General features: G+C 43.1%; 1 protein-coding gene across 2 annotated transcripts in view; it reads left to right on the top strand.

Annotated features, from left to right (window-relative positions):
* The window catches only part of EHBP1 (EH domain binding protein 1), a 238442-nt gene that overhangs the window by 177991 nt on the left and 40451 nt on the right, over positions 1 to 20000 (top strand). Inside the window, exons 15-19 of one of the 2 annotated variants that reach the window (XM_074150615.1) lie at positions 5089 to 5236; positions 12922 to 13038; positions 16252 to 16379; positions 19154 to 19292; positions 19446 to 19552. In XM_074150615.1, the coding sequence (XP_074006716.1) occupies positions 5089 to 5236; positions 12922 to 13038; positions 16252 to 16379; positions 19154 to 19292; positions 19446 to 19552 (639 nt within the window). Of the gene's footprint in view, positions 1 to 5088; positions 5237 to 12921; positions 13039 to 16251; positions 16380 to 19150; positions 19293 to 19445; positions 19553 to 20000 lie in introns of both variants that reach the window. The other variant, XM_074150614.1, reaches the window with a different exon arrangement.

The raw sequence follows: 20000 nt of genomic DNA, 5'->3' as shown, positions 1-20000 counted from the left end.
CAGACAACCAGCAAGAGGCCTTGGATGTAGCACAAGGTGATACTTACTTAGTCAGCCCTTCTTTTTTTTTTTTTTTTCAAATATGTATTTTTTTTTATTTTTTTTTATTTTTTTTACATTCGGTAAACCAAGAGTTTCTCGCTTTCACGATGCCGCGAGGAATTAAATTATCAATGGATCGTTTCTTTACGGCCAACCTTCTCCACACCAGAAATACCGTACCAAGTGGAGTGCAGGTTTTCCAGAACAGCATAGATTACATTAAAAAAAAAAAAAGAAAGAAAAATTAAAAAGTTGCTGGCTGACAATTCTTTTAAAAAATACCTCCTAGGTTTAAGGAGATTTTTCCATTTTACAGCCACGCAGCCCCATTTGATTGTGAATTTGGGGGTGCTTTTGTTTCTTAAAGGGGACAGCTTTGTTACGCCACCGGTTGCGATTCCTCCAGCTTTAGGCTTTGGACTACTTTTCTTTTCATTCCATTTTGCCTCCTTAGTCTGCGGGTGCTGTAGACCTCGATGACAAATGTCGCAATACTTTTTGTGACGCACATTCGTGCAACAAATAACGTGCGAGCCACGTGGAGTGTATTGGTGGCAAGGGACGCCGCTGGAGACACCGGGCAGAATATAGCCAAGATGTTTGTCTGTCTGTCTGTCTGTCTGCCTGACCACTTCCTACAAGCCACGCAAACCCAAAGCCCAACACACTTTTGTTCAGGTCGCGTCTTTCCCAGCTTAGCGACTCCCATTTAGCTCGCTACCTGGGTGTTTGGAGCTCTTCTGAAGCCCTAGTAGAGACCGAACATAAATGTGGTCCCCAGGGTGATCAAAGATTTAATCTGACCAGATGGGACAAACTTGAGAAAGATTTTGACTTTCCACTCTGTTTTGCAACAAGAAAGGCTGATTTCCTCCCCCCCACCACCCCCCCGTCCTTTCTTTGTTAGGAAAGGCAGAGATCAGGCCATCCCCAGAGAAACGAGCAGGTGTGGCCATTTACGAACACGTCTGCTTATATTATAAACCAACATAAGAAAAGTTGGAAATGGTTTGAAAAGCTCTGCTAAACACTTTTAATGTTTCATGCCAAATCCTATTTACTCCAACACGAGCCGACCGAGGCCGCGGTAAAACCCAGCCTGCCCAAACCTTTAAAAGCTGGTGTAATTTTATTTTTTTTATTATTATTATTTTTTTATTATTATTATTCTGTCTTCTCTACTAACTGAATAGGTACATTTTGGTAATCCTTGCCTCTGGACAAGCACAGAAGTCTTTTTCTTTCTGAATGGCTAATAACAGAGCCGTTCTTCCTGTCTCATGATGAAAGAGGTGGCAGTCAAGTTCTTTCTCTGAGATGTGCCCTGCGCTGGGGACAGACCACTACGGACCGTTTGGAAACCTTACAGCTCCGGGAATCGCTCAATTCTGGTTTAATTTTGTAGCACTAATTTACCACTTTTCCCCCCCACAAACACCCCCCTCCCCAGTCTATGGACACACTAAAGAATTTTCTTTATAAACATCAAATAAAAGCCAGCACGGGATTGTATATATATTTTTTTTTTTAATAGGGAGAGGATACTACGTTATCACACTTCTGGTGTAAACTCCCTTCCGACCCTCCCAAAACTCTGCCGAAGAATGGCTGAAAATCCCTGGCAGAGGTGGTTTTAGTTTTGGGTTTTTTTTTTTTGAAAATGCAAGAAGATAGGCAGAATTTTCAGTGAGATGGGGCTTTTGGGGTCTGGTTTCCCCTCTCCCCCCCCCCCCCCGCTAAACTCCACCACTCTCAGTATTTCAGTGAGTTGGTCAGGTCTCAGCTTCGTTGGCCAGGCGATGGTCTCGGCAACCACCCCGCCAGCGTTTTACCTTCGCCTTACGCCTTCCCAAATCCACGGGATCTTTATTTTTTTTGGCCGGAGTAATGTCACTCACTCCCTCACAGCCGGCTGCGGCGAGTACAAAAAGGACCCCCTAATGGCAGCCATTTTTATTTGTTTCTTAAGATCCAAAGGCTGCTGAAAGAACAATTGGATAAAGTTGAGGATCGGAGAAGCCTGATTTTCTTGTTCCAGTGAAATGAAACTCCGGCCTTTTTCTTTTCTTTTTTTTTCTCTTTTTTTTTTTTTTTGCCTTCCCCTTCCCCTTAAAAGCTGGAGTCTGCGCGGGGGTTGTGGCTGTGTCAAAGCCGTTGGGATGCCACTGCTGATCACTTTAATTACTAGGACTAAGGAGGATAAAATTAAAAGTAGCACCATTGAAGCAGTGGAAGAAAGCTTGCCGAGATGTCGGTGAACTGTGAAATATAAAAATTGCATAGCAATACATTTTTATAGGAGGGGAAACAAGGAATTACATTACTTATTCTTGAAGAGTTTGTCCTTAAATGGTGAAGTTTTCCTTGCTGTTCATCCGCCTGGCGGATCTTCAGACCATTGCAAAGGAATTGGGGGAAAAATAGCAGAGCGAACTTTAATGTCTCTTTGGCGTGTCAGGTTCGTGTCGGAGGGCGAAAGATTTTTAACTGAGTTTTCTCTTCAACTGTACAGGAAAAAAAAATAATCGCTGTAGGTGTGTTTGCACGCTCCCCTCTTGGTGCGGAGCTTATCTTCGGGTCTCCTTTTTTTTTTTCTCTTCTTAAAATATCTATGTTCGTGCCTTCGTACCTCTCCCGAGCGCTTTCCTTTCCAGCATCTCGGGGATTGATTTGCCATTTAATAATTGTTCCGTACCTCAAAACTTAATCCCCCCTACTTTTTCTGCTCTGGGTTTCCTCCCTCCTTCCACCGGTGTTCCCTCCGCCCGGCCGGGTAATGGAGGCTTCAAATACCTGAATTGAATTTTAGGAAGGACTGGGCTGGTTTTTTTTCTTTTATCCGCTGGTGATGATTGGCTTAATCAGCACAAACACAAGCCACAATAATCTGTGTTTGCATGGAGATCCCCGGGATGTTAATGACTATGCTAATAATTCAGGATACAAGTTCTCTTTCAGGAGGAGAGGAGAAAAGGGGGGGGGGAATCAGCCTGCCCAGTTGAGGGCACGTTTGTCACAAACACATTAACCTTATTTTCAACTATAGTGGATGAAATTGTTCGCTGTTAAACCACGTGGGAACCTTCCTACGAATTTTGCACGTTCCTTCTTAAAAATCAGTGGGAATCAAACCCACGAGTTCCTATATCCCAGGAATTGCAGACGGGGGAGATGGGGGGCGGGTTTATTTCGTGTAAAATTCAATGTAATTTATCTTAACCGAATACGGGGGCTCGAAATCAACCCGGCTGCGCTGCCAGTTCGCCGGCTGGAAATGAAATTAAAGGGATAGCGTGTGGGGGGAAGCTTTCCAGTTGCCTCTCAAATGTGTACTTTACCAAATTAAGTTTGTTTTTGTTTTTTTTTTTTGATAGCACTGTTGCTGTGGGAAGTTGGGGGCGGGGGGGGAGGCAAACAAAGCCCCTGTGCCATCCACCCGGCTGCCTCGCAGGGCCCTGGCAGAATTGGCTTTCCAGGGGAAGGAGATTCGAGGAACAGAGTTAAATCCCTGGGATCTGATAGGGAAATCAGTGCCCTGTCACTCCCGGACGAGATAGTGCGGCTGTGTCCATACGCTGTGTTTACTGTAGGGTTTGATGAGTTGTAACCTGCCCATGCGAGCTGTTAATGAGGCTAAATCTCGCTGCTTGAGGACTGAATTACAGCACACCTCTGGGCTAATGGTTATAAACAGAAAGTCCCATTAGGGCTGCATTCGGATGCAGGCATTTGCATTTCTTCTATTGTGCCGAGAACAATGATGAGTAAATAGCTACAAACAAACAATTTACATGGAAATGGGTGAAATGTCCCTAATTAGTATTTTGTGCTCGTTTTATTAATGATTGCTTAAACTAAATAACACTTAGCAGCAGCTCCCAGCAGCATCTGCAGGTGTGGGATGCTCAGTTTCTGGGCTGGTGGGAAGGCTGCCAGGTCGGCTCTCCAAAATCAGGCAGTTTGTTAGAATTCCACTTAGTTCGGGTCAACCGCCTGTTACCTGGGTTTTATCCCGCTCCTTACGGCAATGATAGGAACTTACGAGCAGATTTGACTTGAAGCCAAACGCTGAATTTGTTGCGCTTTTAATATTGAGGGCAGGGCGAAAACAGCCCTAACTTCGGAGAAAAAAAAAAAAAATGTATTTTTAGGGGGAAAACTCTTAACTTCGGAAAAAAAATCCAATTTTACGGTAAAAACTGAAATTGTTTCCCTTATGGTTTAATGGATTCTTGTAGCTATGTTTTGTTAATATTTTTTTTTACTATGGTGGGTTAGTCTTTTCCAAAATTTCATGTGGTAGAACTTTGCTCATTTATGTAACTGAAATATTATCGTGCTTCTAAGATAGTTAGGAGCTTTAGTGGGACAGCACTATCTGGGATGGTTCCAGTGTGATCTCTTTAATTACTGACCAAAGCCCCACGAGTAGGATGTTTTAAAGCAATGCAGAGTCTTTTGTGCTCTGGCATCTGTTGTTCTTTCATTAATTTTCATTAGTGTTTTGTTGTTTGGTTTTTGTTTTTTTAAATATGTATCCACTGAAGTAGAAGGATTAGATTCCATTCCGTGCCCAGATGCGATGTCACTTTACACTTTGGAGTCAGTGTGGTGACGAGAGTAACCCAGAGCAACACCTGGCTTCTCATTCCAGTTCTATGAGAGAATATTACCCAAAGAAGTAATTCAATTTAGTAAAACCATTTTTACAGCCATGGTGAAACTTTGTCTAGTTATTACTTTGAGACAAAAGTGTCTGAAAATTTTTGTCAAGGTATTTTTATAGAACAAAATTTATAAATGCTTTAAATTGCAAATGATTAGGTTTCTAATGCATTAATAATTTGAAGAATGCTTTAAAAAAAAAAATCTGATTCATGGATGTCTTTAAAAATTGTGGTGTGACACCCAACTGATATCGAGCATCCTATTTATAATGTGGGCCAAGCACCATGCTGTAAACCAGTTACTATCATGATGATCAGATTGAGAATGAAATTGCATTTCTGTCAATTACTGAGTTGGCAACTGTTCAATATATCTTAGCAGCAAGATGAAGAGCGGCGTCGGCAGCTGAGAGAGAGAGCTCGTCAGCTAATAGCAGAAGCTCGATCTGGAGTGAAGATGTCAGAACTTCCTAGCTACAGTGAAATGGCTGCAGAAAAGTTGAAAGAAAGGTCAAAGGCATCTGGAGGTGAGCTGAGGAACCTTCTCTCTTATTCCTATGGCAACCTAGGAACCCGAGACCTTTTGGGGTATCGCTTTTATTCACACTTCAAAATGCTGTTGTTCATCAGGTGTGCCTAGCAAAAGACCTGATACGTTGATAGACCATAGATAGGTTTCCTAAATCAACATTGTGTCACTTAATTTCCACCGATTAAAAGAAAAGCATATACATGATTAAAAGAAGAAGATGTTACGTGAACAAGTAGCTCACATTGGCCTGTTATTTACAGATTTGTCATAACCCACAGTTTTTTAGAATTTTCTGATTGTTGGTTAAAAGCTCCTCAATATATTTTTTTATAAAGGAGCATGGACATAATGTTGGGGGGAAACGACATTCAGAATACTTAAGAAACTTTATTTTGTATTAAATGTATTCTGCTTGGGAAGAGACTTTTAAAGGTGGCCGATGGGAGGTGGGGGGCAACAACCTTTTGATTTCAAACGGCAGTCTTTTGACATACCACTCGCCTTTACGGGTTTTGAGTTGTAATATTGCTATAATGTTATTAAACTGACTTTGAAATGTCATTAAAATGCATATACCTGCCAGTGCTACGAGCTGGAGTAATGTAGTGTCACTCAAACCCAAATGGGTGCTGAGCAGGCGTTTCAGTCCAGGCTTCGTGCTCTTTTAGTGTCGTCTACGTATTCTAAGGGTAAATTGTATTTCTCTTACTCTCTTCCAACACGTAATTGGAAGCCAAAGTGTCGGGAACATCCAGCTCTACCTTCACAATGCATATAGATTCAACAACAGTATTTTTTTCTTCTCTACTACATGTATTTTATATGCACATATGTTTAAATATAGTCTTATTAAATATAGTCTTATGGTCTAAACCCTACACTTCTGTTCCATTTAACTCCGAAGAGAAAAGCAAATGGTCGTACATCTCCCTTTGGGTCTGGTCTTCAGTTTTCCTCTCTTTGCCCAGTAAACCAAGCTTTGTCCACAGAACTGTCTTCCGTGATAAATAGCAAAATTACGTCCTCAGTGGGGAGGGAGTGACACGGGCAGAGTAAAATGGCAGAGTACGTGTATATTAAGTAGACTATGGTATTATTCATCCCTCTCCACAATTTATGACTCCCTATCCTACGTTATTTAATTACTTCCTCCTCACTGTTTTCTCGTGCCTGTACGTAGCTGTTCCTGCCATCTCTCCCCTCGAAGGAAGGTACACTTTCCGGGAATATCCGGAGTAAAAGTATTTATCTATATAGATTGCATATGCACTCAGAGAGTTCCGGTGTTATTAAAGGAGGAGACTGTATCAGTACTGATGGCAACTTGTTTATAAAGTTTATCACCACTCTACCTGTTGGGTTTTACCCAGTATAACAATGTCACTGCATTCTACTTTTGCCCGTGCTTTGAGTTCTCTCCTGGGTTTATATTTCCTCCCTTGGTTTTTCTTCGTTCCTGCAGTAGTTTGGCCAGGCTATTTCGACTTCTCTTGGACTTCCAGTTTTGATTCCCTGACTTCCTTTTATTCCTCTTTGCTCTTTCCGTGTCACTGTGCATTTTATAGCACTTCCTTCTATTTACTCATTCTCAAAAACCTTTCCTTGTGGCACATCTTCCACCTACTTCTCCCACACCGCTGGTTATTTCAGGGGCCACGCTAGATCTCCACTCAAGAAATTCAGTCTTCCAAAGTGGAGTAGTTCTGTGAAATGGCACCAATACCAACAAGCCAAATAAATTATAATTATTTCTGGGTTTAGTCTTTTTCATTTTTTTGATTTCCACCAAAAATTAGGATTTAATCAATGATCACCTTATAACAACTGGATTCTGAATATTGCCCCTGCCTGCTTTCACATGTAGTAGTTTTTTTTCTGTGTGTAGTCCTATATTCCCTATACAATACCCAAGACAAGCTTATAGTAATATCTTATGTCTTCCAAGCTCTCTTGTCCATTATGCTTCGTTAATCTCTTCTTCTGCATTGATTGCTACATTTTAATTTGCAAAAAGGGAACGTACCAAGTCATCTTCCTCTCTCTCGATTCAGTTATTCCAGAAAAAAAAAGTGACATTTCAGCTTCGAGATTTGGGAGTTTTTAAAGACTTAACTTCTTGCTCACTATTGTAGGTGAAAATTTGGTCTCTTTCAGTGTTCCTATAGGCTCATTAGGAGTTTCATGCTTTGGCAGTGGTGCTATATTCTCTGTTAAAAGGCTTTATTTAATCATGGTCTGAAAAACTCAAATGCCTATGGCAAGTTGAAACTTTCCTGGATAAGCAGCATCCTTTGCTACGAAATCCAGTCTTTTTCATAGGTTATTTGGCATGTGAGACAGAAAATACTTCTTCCTGCCAACTGCCAGAGGGTTTGGGATGGCAGCTTCAAATTTATTAGATGTCCTACTAGCTGCAGGCTGATAAGCGGATGCCTTGAGATAGGTCCAGGGACAGCATCGAGATAGGAATCCAAATATCCTCCCTTTTCCCAGCAGCGACGGGACAAAGGAATTGACATCTTATCTAGGTATTGTCCCCGTGCAGTGGGACACCCGTCTACTCTTTGGGGATTTCGGTAGCGCGTTTTCTTTACTCTCTGGCATGTCTCCATCCATTCTTTGAGGTGGCGTCTTTGTGAGGATGTGGCTGGGATCTGTGCGTGGGGAGCAGGCAGCAGAGGGAGGGAACAATGGAGAGGACATGGGGTAGGACAAGCACAGTGGGAAGAGGCTGTGGTGAAAAAAGTGCCAAAAATAGGCAAAACTGGGAGGGGCAAAGAGAATGAACACAGGAATGGCACAGAAAAGAGATGTTGGAGGAGCAGGGAGGAAAAAAACAGGGGAGAAACAGCATCCAAATGTATTGTGAAACAAACAAAAAGAGCCTTCAAAAATCCTGGAATTAATAACAAAAGCTGGAAAGGGGCACTGCAGTGAAGAAACTCACCCAAGAGAGCCATCTGGCATTGCATTGCACTCGTATGCCTGAAGTTTTCGGGATACATTACAGGTTTTACTTCCAAGGCAGTGATTTGGAGGGAATGTACGCGGTGGCTCGGGCTTACTCATCGTGCTTCGTCTGCAACTCATAAAACAGTGTTCAGTCCTCGACTGAGTGTTTTTGACAGGCCGTGTTTGTGTCTGTTGGCAGTTGGCCGCTGTACTTTCTTGTCCCGACATCTGCTTTCCTATAGGCGGAACCAGTATTTCGGCTCCGCGTTTCTCCCGTTCCCCGCCTTCTCCTCCTTCGTCCCTGCTCAGGTGCTCCCAGCCCATCCTCCGGCCTTGACCTGAACTCCGCGCCTGAAAGTACAAATGCATGATAAATATCTGGATATCCACAAGCTTGAAGGGTTCCCTGGAGATAATCCCGGAGGCCTCTTCCCTAAAGAGCAGGTCCTGTTGATGCGGCTCCAGCAGCAGCTTGCACAGGCTTCTCCTGCTCGTGGGATTCAGCCCCCGTCGACGCTTTTACCTCTCTATGAAAATTCTTCCTTTTTAATTTTGTCTGGACATTGATGCGCTCTGCTGCGACTCCTTTGCGTGGAGAGAAGCATAAACCAAGTCAAGAGAATTATCAGTTTAACCACAAATTAAGCCTGAGCTTAATCTGAATAGTCAGACCTATGAGCTATAACGTACCTCTGGATCTTTTTTCCAGCAATATTCTGGCATTTCCATTTCATAGAATCATAGAATCATTCAGGTTGGAAAAGACCCTTGGGATCATCGAGTCCAGCCATCAACAAAGTTCTCTACAAGTTCTGCAAAGTTCTCTACAAAGTTCTCCCCTACACCATATCCCCCAACACCACATCTAAATGAATAGAAAGCATAGAATGAGCATCTTTTGATTCCAAAAGGTGCTTATTTTGCTCTCTTCAGCCCAGACTGCAGTCCCGGGCTGTGTAGGTAATGGTCAGCGCTGTTTAGTTGCTGACGTAATCTTTTATCTTTAATTTTGTTCCTTTCTTCATGACATGGTAAAGCTTTGCTGTCTTTCTAGGATCCCCATTTACATACTTTTCAAGGAGGCAGTTCTTTAGTACTTTTCTAAATACATGCCCTGGTTCTAGACCAAGTGCTTTAAGTTTTTCACACTCGTAATTTGTTCTTTTCATAAAAGATATCTTTTATCTCTTCGTCGTGTTGTTCCTTTTATCATTTATAATTGCAAAATCTTGTTGTAACATGCTCCCTAAACACATTTCCCTTTTAAATACAGTGGAAGAACATCAGACTGGAAAAAAAAAACCTGGAATAGTTTAAAACAAGCAATCTGTAGATTTCGAAAGATACTTGAAAATTTCTTAAATTACTTCAAATGAATGCTTTTAAGTGAATATTATTTTTTTTTCATAAAATGTCCTGATAATCATATTCAGTTGAAGCCTTCCGACTTTAAATTAAATACTGGGTCAGGTCATTATCTGACACCAGGAACTGGTGTCTTCGACATTCCCATCTCTTCTGTTACCTAAAATGGTGGTGTCAAAGGCAGTGCCTCTGATCTCAGCTGGCTATATTAAATTAAAGAAAATCAGATAATCTAATAGAAGTGTTCCCTTAGTCTGCAGCAGCCTTAAACCCTGTCATCTTGTTTGGATTGTTTTGGCACGTCCAGCACCCTGGCTGGTAGTCACCTTGCCAGCTGACTTCTCTGGGTGCTTTGGGAAGTCACTGCCGGCCTCCGGGCTCCTGGTGGGTTTGGTTTCCCTCTGCCGCTGCGGTGTCCCTCTTCCTTTCTCTTCCACCTCTTCGAAATGTCCGTGGCCCTGTGCTGCCCTTAGCCTGGTCATGCTCTCAGTGTGCCACCGTGAGCTCCAGGGTGCCTTTGGGGGCACCGTGGCCTGAGCACCACTGCATTTCTCCATCAGCATCGAGAAGGATTTAAAATCATGTGAGAAGTCTAGCTCCTCATTGGAAAAAGTGGAGATGCTTTGAAGGAAATTCAGAACTTCAGAATTGTTGCTGCCTTACCGTTCCTTGTTTTCTCTTCAGTCTGCTTTTTACCCCATACCTTTCTCCACTTCATGATGATCACGCTATGCCCTTCTACTTTGTTCACCTGCCTCAGTGCTACCTGAAGCAACCAGAGTCCAGATCACAGAACCATCTGTGAGAATTCAAGTGGGAACAGAAAGGATGTTGCAGAGAGTCCTGAGTGTTTCTACCCACTTGAAGCACCATCTGTCAAGTCCCAGGTCTGGTCACAGAATCACGGAATGATACAAGATTGGAAGGGACCTCTGGAGATCGTCTAGTCCAACCCTCTGCCAGAGCAGGTCCACCCAGAGCAGGTTGCACAGGAACGTGTCCAGGAGGGTTTTGAATGTCTCCAGTGACAGAGATCTGGTCATAAACCCTGGTTTGCCTGGGGAGAGACGTCGTTCTCCATCCATCTGACGTAAGCTGGGGCAGTTTGGAGGAAAGCTGACTCTTTCAGGAACCGGTGAGAATGAGTGGAGAGGAGCCCTGGGAAATCATGATGTTCAGCTGAAATGGAAGGGACCTGCTTCACAGGCTGCTGCTCATTCTTACACACAACAGATCATAGAATCATCACAGAATGGTTCGGGTTGGGAGGGACCTTGAAGATCACTGAGTTCCAACCCGCCCTGCCCTGGGCAGGGACACCTCCCACCAGACCAGGTTGCTCAAAGCCCCATCCAACCTGGTCTTGAACCCCTCCAGGGATGGGGCATCCACAACTTCTCTGGGCAACCTGTTGGATAGGTCACTGAAATAGAAACTTCTTTGCTCCTGTCTGTCACGGCAAGAGCCTTACCCTGAACCGGCAGAGGTCTGCAAAAGACGTTGATTAATTACAGAGAACTTGAGAGAGCAGCTGATTAGAAAAGAGCAGCAGACATACAAAAAAAAAGACAACATACTCCTAAGATGAGAATTATAGGGACTGTGGAGATAAAGAGGTAAAGAACAGAACCAACTGTTTGACCTTTGTGTCAGCAGTGGGGGCCTGAAGTGCAAACGTCAGCTCTGGGGGTGAGGTTTAGTGTCCCTGGCCCAAACTTCCCCAAACTTCTGGTATTCAGGATTACGGCATCTTACTATTATGTTTAGGATCCTTTTTGTTTATATGGCGTCTGAATGTACCCATGTCCTATAATTATAATTAGTATTTTTTTTCCTATTGTGAAGTGTTTTAAAGTTCCTTACTATACGTGTCTTCTTTCTCCAGACACCCTCCAGCATTCTCTTTTTTGTCATTTTTACACAGTTGCGTGCATACATAGGAAAAAAATGTTTTGTATAAGTCTGAACAAGTGTAGATAGCATTTGATATGAGACTTAAAAGTGAGTAAATACAATGCAACTACATGTTCTGAAAGTACTAATCTAGCCTTTATGGACTTTAATTTCATTATATATTTGTATTGAAAATGTGAGTCAGGATTTTTTCTGGGCTCTGCTTCACAATTCAGCACTCGCTATTTGATCTTCCTGAGGTTACTTACTCTTTCTGTGCCATAATTTACCTACATCATCATCATAATTGTAATTATAATAATCGCCTGCTTCGTAAAACATTATGGGGCTCATTTACAAGTGATATTCATAAGCCACTCTGAGAAACTCGGTAGAAAGGTCCCATAAAAAGTATAAAGTATAATTACAATTATTATTTTATTTTAAATGTGTGTCGCTTGCAAGCAGTGCAGATTCAGGGTGGCGCAGCGAGGCAGCAGCCTGGGAGCCTGCTCTGGCTACACCCGAGCTCCGCGCTGGCCCAGCGTGGTGGTCTGGGTGGTAGTTTCCCCCCCTCATATATCAGAATCACAGAATGCTATGGGGTTGGAAGGGACCTCTGGAGATCATCTAGTCCAACCCCCTGCCAGAGCAGGTCCACCCAGAGCAGGTTGCACAGGAACATGTCCAGGGGGGTTTGGAATGTCTCCAGAGATGGAGACTCCACCACCTCTCTGGGCAGCCTCTTCCAGTGCTCTGCCACCCTCACAGCAAAGAAGTTCCTCCTCATGTTGAGATGGAACTTCTTATGTTCAAGTTTGTGCCCATTTCCTCTTGTCCTGTCACTGGGCACCACTGGAAAAAGACTGGCCCCATCCTCTTGACACCCACCCTTTAAGTATTTATAAGCATTGATTAGGAGCGTATCGGAAGGGGTGAGAGATGCCAGCTCCCGAGCGAGGTACAGCGATGGCTGTGATGTGTCGTGCAAAGGAAGGAGCAGCGAGTCTCGCCGGGCTGGGAACACAGCACCCAGAAGCTGCTGCTTTTCCCAGCTCCTTCTGCTTGGCCGGACCCATCCAAGACGGGCCGTAGGCTGGCTTCGGCGCCCGCTCTGTGCTCTGAAGAACCGGGGAAGGATTGTGAATCGAGCTGTAAGGAAAAGCCTGTGTGCTTTTCAGGCTTAACCAGAGATTCAGCCCAGAGAACAGCCACCGCTGAGGCCAGACTCTCCCTTTACTGTAGCGGGGGTTTCCAGCAGAGCCCCCTGTGTGTGTATTGAATTGCATCAGTTTAAAGATAAATCCGTGAGTGGACAGAGGGAAATCTCCTTCCAGACTTATTTAATGATTTGCATTTTTATCGTAACTCAGCTTGTTCTCTAAAGCGTTCATTTGTTGGGTTTTTTTTATAGTGATGTGGTGCACGTACATAAGAAAATACTAACCTTAATGCTGTGTATTCCTACAGATGAGGATGAGGATGATGATAATATTGAGATAGATACTAACGAGGAGGTTCCTGAATGCTCTGTTACTGGAGGTGGAGATGAGCTTACTAACCTAGAAAATGACCTTGATTCAACGGGTAATTTAAATAATGGTTATTTTGTGTATTTTGCATGACTAACACTCCATCATCATGTAAGTACTGATGTGCTGCTTCTCTCTGTCATAGCTTTATTCCTTTGTGCCTTTTCTGGTCTTTTAAACCCTAACGCTTATTCTTTTTGAATATTTTGCATTCACATTTCCTCGAAATTTAAGATCGGCAACAAAATCGTTATTTCCAACAATGGCAGATTTAAATGTCTCTTGCTCTTTTCTGGCAAAGGGGACCCCAGGCATGATTTATAAAGAAAAAGCCACCTGAAGTCACCCTACCTGGCTCGTCCCGGCGAAGCAAGGCAGGCGGGGGCCAGAGGGGTGGGCAGTCGCTGCCGCTCTCTGCGCTGGCATCTGGTCCAGGGCTCGGGGAAGAGGAGCGAACGGGTCTCTCTGTTTCCACCTAGGCTTGGTTTCCCCCTCCTTCCTTCCAGGGGACCAGTTCTTGTATTTCCACCCTCTTGCTCCAGTGGAGCCATGGAGGTACAAATCTGAACAGAATCAGTCCTATTTCCTTTGGAAAGTTCAAGTAATAGATTTTCCAAAAACACATTTTAAAAGCATTCATATTCTCATAGAAATGCCTGTATAATCTCAGCACATGCTGGTCAAGTAATAATAAATCATGGTAGTGGTATTTCCCCTTTTAAAAATAGTATTTGAGCAAAACCGGAGTTCAGGTTCCTCCGTAGATGATAAAACATGTCAGGATCTTACAAGGGAGATGCTTAATTAAAAAGGCGCTAGGTCTTCAAAGGTAATTGCAGGTAATTGCCCATCTTCTGAATGAGAACTTCTGACAGCATCCTCTCACTTGGTTCTGCCCATGCTGACTGGACCCAAGCTTGTAGCCTGTAATACGCTAAATCAAAAAAGGGGAGATTGAGATGAGATCTGGGGAAGAACTTCTTTGCTGTGAGGGTGGTGAGAGCCTGGCCCAGGTTGCCCAGAGAAGCTGTGGCTGCCCCATCCCTGGAGGGGTTCAAGGCCAGGTTGGAGGGGGCTTTGATCAACCTGGTCTGGTGGGAGGTGTCCCTGCCCAGGGCAGGGGGGTGGGAACTGGATGGCCTTTAAAGGTCCCTTCCAACCCAAACCATTCCATGATTCTATAATTCTATGACTTCATTTAGTGTTTACTCTTTGTAAATTAAACCGACAATGATGTGTAGGTCGCACTTTCTAGTCTTTTGTGAATGCAAAAGATTTGAGTCATGTCCTCTATTTTTTTATTTGAGGATTTCCAAACACATAAGAAAATATATTTAGTGTTTTCAGCATTTGAATTAAGCTGATTTAGAGCAGAATCCTGTCAAATAATTTTTCGATAAATACTGCTTCATTCTAAAGAAATAGAAAATCAGTAAATGAACGTTCCTGTCACGTAGCTCCAGTGACTTACTGACATTTATTTCTGGGCGTCTTTTATCTTGAGAGATACCTTCTTAGGGGTACAAACCCCATGCCCCAGCTTTTGGTCTCCATCATCAGAAGACGCTCTGGACAAAACCCAGGAGGTCATTTTGCCGTTGTGCCGGCACAGTAGACTGTGGGACAAACGAGTTGGGAAAGGGATGAGCAGTAATACAGAAAGCAGTCTAATGCTGCGATAGAAATCAGCGTACACAGATTTTGGTGGGATCCTGCCAATTCGTACCAAGTTCTAATGAAGGCTGAATCTCCTGGGAGCACCTAAACGCAAAACCGCAAGGGACATTTCACGTTTGGGACTACTACGAGCATCTTAATGAATTTGTCCCCTACTGAATCTTAGTCCCTCCCATCTCTCTCAAGAAGAGAAAGCTTTTTTGATTTTTATTTTTGCTGCCAGTTGTTGGTTTTAAATATCGCATCTGTCTGCCTGTGTCAGTCCTGCTACCGTATGCTGCCGTGAATGTGTCTGATAAAATGTGAACCTCTTATATCATAGTTATTGCATGGTGTTTGTGTACAAGCCCAGGAGAACGTGCATGTACTTACATGTGAGCCTCAATTAAGGGCACCCTGCCTGGGTGTGCCAGAGGAAAGGGAAACCATCCTTCGTCATAGCCCGCCCCAGCCTGTTGCTCCTGGAGGCAGGCATGGAACGAACATTTTGGCTAAGGTGGATCAGTGCACTCCAAACCTTGGAAGGAGCCGTGCGGCAACAAAGCAGCCCTGGCTCCGCTTCCCACGCCGGCCAGATGTGAAAAATTCAGGCTGTGCCTATGGAAAAAAAACGTAGTGACCTCTATTTCCTCCTGGTTTTAACCCAATGCCCAGATGTAGGTGCATCATACCCCCGGGTGATGCTGCGTTCGCTGCCTTCCGGGGGCCGTTTTTTGGCGGGGGGTGGCTGCCCGTAGAGTGTGTCTGGGGGCTTCTGTCCCAGCGTTAATTTTGCCTTCCTGCCCAGGGTTAGCTGCGCTGTGGTCTGTTATTAACACCCTTCTCCTCGTTATTTATGTGCGTGTGCAGGTAACTGCCTGTGGAGGTGTGTTACAAGTTCATACAGTCAACAGTCACGTATAGAATGAGCATTATTGGGAGATAAAATTCTCGACTCTTCTTTCCTTGGCCTCTGGTCCAAGTTGCTAAAACCCATGAAAAAAATTTGGGGGCTTTGGCAGACTTTGAAACTGTCCCTTCGATGCAATTATCGAGCGGCTCAAAGACAGATTTTACGGCTTTCACGGCTTCAACGTGGTCTATAAATCACAGTAAATATTACTAGAAAGCTGTCTTTTGATACCAAAATTTTAACATTGAGAAGCTGTGCCAAGGAGCCTTAGGATGAATTAGTAGTTCATAAACTTGGGGGGTTAGCAGTACATAGAATATGTGATAAATTGTTATATGTCATCTTAAAATAAATGGCTCTTTAAGTGTGTTTTTATGCCAAAGTATAGGTCCGTGCAGGTTGGGAGTAACTTAAAGTAAACATTGTCAACTTTCTGTGTTTTGTCATTTACTGTCTTCAAGCACGCTTACTTGTTCAGCCGAGAGGTACATACGTTTTTTGAGAGAACTTAGGCATTATCACAAATCTACGCCAACCCAAACCGCAAAAGAAAAGAATCGTTTTCCTTCTAGTTTTTACTTTTTTAGTTGGAAATGATAGCAAAGCGAATGAAATCTACCTTTTAAATTGCCACATTGTTGTAGCGACTCCGCATTCAAATGCATCTCACTCTGTTGTGTGTGGTATTTGCATATTTAGCAGAACAAAACAGTAAGTTGGTGGATTTGAAGCTGAAGAAGCTCCTGGAAGCTCAGCCACAGGTGGCAAATTCACTCTCCGGCGCTGCTCAGAAAGCTGTAACTGATAGCTCAGAGCAAGACGTTAAGGTAAGTTTTGATTAATGCTTTTGTCTCGGTACCTGTGTGTTCCGATTTGGGGTTCGTACTTCGTGAGGAGGAAAATGATTTCTTATCAAATCCTCGGCGGTAAGAAAGGCAGAAAATCTTTGTGGCAGCGCAGTCGCAACACACTGGGTTATTCCTGTTGATTAATCAACACATTTTCCATATTTATTTATTTATTTATTTAATCTTGATACTTGTCACTGGCATATAACGGTAAGAGACGTAGGAAGCCTTTCTCAGTTTTTGTTGCTCAGGTAGATCAGAAATACATCAGCAGGGAGGCTCTCCCTGACTTCAACGGGAGCAGGATTGGACTCGCAGTGATTTGCTGCCCTCCCTCCCAAGCCTGACCCTCTGTTTTTTCCCCATTAAAGCGAAGCCGTGGTACACTTTAAAGGCACACATATTTGGATGCTTGACAACCGGCGCTTCTGAGAAAAATAGGCATGAGCGTGCCGTGGTTTTGCCTATTCTTAACGTTCACCGCTTCAGCATTAAGTGCTGAATCAGCCAATCAACTTCCCATTTCGTTTTCTTAATTAGACCCCTTGTGTTCTTACTATTCTATGTTGTTTTTTCTTTTTTTTTTTTTCTTAAAAAAATAGTCCCTGTATGTCATTAATATCCCTATGGCTCTGGGGCACTTCCAGTTGGGTATAACTTTTCACCCACCTGCAGTCTGGGGGGAAAGCGCTGCTGACTGAAAGGATTTCCTTCCCCAGATACAGAGATGCTTTGAAGTCCCAAAACAATGACTTTCATTGCTTTTCCCTTACACTGTCGGTTCCTATAAATTGGTGATGAAAGTGTGTGGCAGCAGCAGAGGACTTTCGGTCTCTATCTTTGAACAAAAGGAAGCCTGGATCAAGTCTGATTTTTGCGTTCAATTTAGCTTTCTGCAGTGGATTTAATGCAAAATGAAGCTGGCCCAAGAATAATACAATGGATTGAAAAGGCTAACTGAATTAGTGGGCTTAGAGGAATACATTTGTAAAGTGGCAGAAGTCCCCAGTCATAAAAAGGTTTCTTAAAATGGGATTTACCAGCTAATCACACTGATATTTTAGCATGTTGCCAGGCCTAGAAAAATTAGTCGTGTTTGTTTATTTTGGTAAAGACTCTGGTTTAGGCTGTCAGATGGTTATTGTGCTAATAACAGGAAAACCACCCTTTTATTTAACCGGAATCATAACCACCTGATTAGCGCTAGCTGAAAAGTCATCTGGAGCAGAGGAGCGATACTTTTTTAAGCTGAATTCGACAAATGGCACACGGGCCGCCTCATAGGGCCGTTTGGTATCCCCTGACACGACGAAAATGATTATTTCTCTTTATGAAAAGCTTCCGTGCAGGAGTTGGCTTTTTTTTTTTTTTTTTTTTAAGGTACTCCCACAAAAGGTGCGACTTAACAGTTTTATCTCTGCCCGCATCTCTCTAAGGCAGAGCGGCGTTATAAGGAATATACATGGTGTCCATCTGTTCTCATGGAGCTCCCGGCGTTGGGGTGGATTTGGTTTTTAATAAAATGCGGTTTACACGTTTCTAAATGAGGCATTCTGTGTTTGTGGAAAAGGATAAACTGTTACCTTCCCGTGGGGATTGTGTATCCCCGGCCTCCTTGAGGCTAGAGAATAGGCCATTGGAGAACTCCCTCATTACCGATTGTCTCAATGCAGAGGAAGGGCAAAGTCTTGGTAGCTTTTGATAACCAGTTTCAGCATTCAGCAGGCTTAGCTATTAGTCATGCATCTTAGCCTTTCCCTATTTACTTTCAAAACACTTAATAAAAATAATAAAAGATTAGGTGTAAAATGAAATATTTGTTTGGTACACAGCACCTCGGTATCTGCAGTTTCCACACACCGCGGTGGTTCAGTCTTCTGGGATATTTCGTGTTGATAGAACCATTTGAATTTGTTACCAGTATTAACATAGGAAGCCCTGGAAAAAGATAATTGTAGTTTCCTTCGCTGTAAAGGGCTTACTTACAAATCTGGCTTTGGAAAGTTATAGCTGATGAAATGCAGTTCAGTGGGGTAGTATTATAATCCTACCTTTTAGCCTTCATCCAGCATTAGTGGTTTATCTCAATGGGCATAAAATTAGAAACTAGTTCTTCTTGTCATACAAGTCTGTGGGACTACAGAAAAACGACAGATTTCTTTGCCGGGCAGGGAAGACGGGCTAAAGGCAACACGCTTTTCAGAGGATACAGATCGTGTTCAGGGGTCGGGATGCCGCTACTTGGCAGCAGCCCGCCCGGCGCTTGGCAAATCTGAGTTGCAAAGGAGTGATTTTTTTTTTTTTTTTTTTTTTTTTTTGGTTAAAATTGGAATCGCTGGCAAATGCCGCTCACAATTAATAGGGCTGGCTGTTGAGTAAGTGAGTGGAGAGTCCTGCAGGAGGGTGCCCACGTAGCGAAGAGCCAGTGGTTCGCCACCACCACACATTAAACAAACCAAAAAAAAAAAAAAAAAAAAAAACAAAAAAAAAAAGAGGAAAAGTTAATCACTCTTCTTTTTTTTTTTTTTTTTTTCCCCCGCAGCTGATACTTTCATCCTATATAAAGCGCTGCCCAAGTTGTGAAATCCCCTTTGCAAAAAAAGCTGCGTCCTGTCCCCTCGCCGAAACCTACCTTTCCAATTCAGGTCTCCCCCGTTCGTAAACAAAAGAAACTGTTGTGTGTCTGGGTTTTGGTTTTTGTTGGGGTTTTTTTGTTGTTGTTGTTGTGGTTTTTTTTTTTTTTTTCCTAGCAGAATGGAACAGAGGAACATCGTGCTGAGCGATTACAAAAAGCGGCGGAGCGGTTTAGAAATCCCGTTGTGTTCGGCAAGGACTCCACCGTCAGAAAAACTCAGCTCCAGTCTTTCAGTCAATACGTGGAGAGCAGACCAGGTAGGAGCAAATATAAAGCCTGTTTTTTCCCCGTCTTATGATTTAATAATATTTAACAATAAATATATGAAAACCCGATAATGTAAGCCCACATTTCAATACATAAATATCAAGCTTTATAATAATTTTACATGTCTTTCCCCTTTTTTCAAGAGATGAAAAGGCAGAGATCAATACAGGAAGATACAAAGAGAGGAAATGAGGAGAAGGCTGCGATAACTGAGACTCAGAGGAAGCCATCAGAAGATGAAGTGCTTAATGTATATTAATTTTTTGTCTGGTTTCATGATTGCTGATAATTCCAAACTGTATGTGGAAATAGTGCCTTTATTTGTTAAAATGAGATGTTAGGTTTTTTTAGATGTCAATCTCCAGTGCATTCAAAGCAGAGTGAGAGGGGTGCACTGTTGAATTAGTCTGCAGTGTGGTGATAATTGTCAGATAAAAAAAATGAATTTTTCAGAGTTCCACAGCCCCAGCTTCCTTGAGACATTTCCATCAGGGCACTTCCCATAAAGAGATTCCAGTATTGATCTACCGGGAGGATTTTAATTATTACAATAGCAGATACCGCAGAGCTGCAGTTAGAGGGAAGAGTCACATGAGACCTGCTAGAATTTCTCAGCCAACCCATTTTGTTGGCTTGGGTTAATGGGTGTTCAACCTTTCCATTATCCAGATCAGCCGTGAATTACTAGCTGAATGATG

The sequence above is a fragment of the Numenius arquata genome, chromosome 7 (genome assembly GCF_964106895.1).
Source record: "Numenius arquata chromosome 7, bNumArq3.hap1.1, whole genome shotgun sequence".
Lineage (NCBI taxonomy): Eukaryota > Metazoa > Chordata > Aves > Charadriiformes > Scolopacidae > Numenius > Numenius arquata.
Note: the sequence above shows the minus strand (reverse complement) of the source record. Positions and strands in the feature narration are given on the sequence as shown.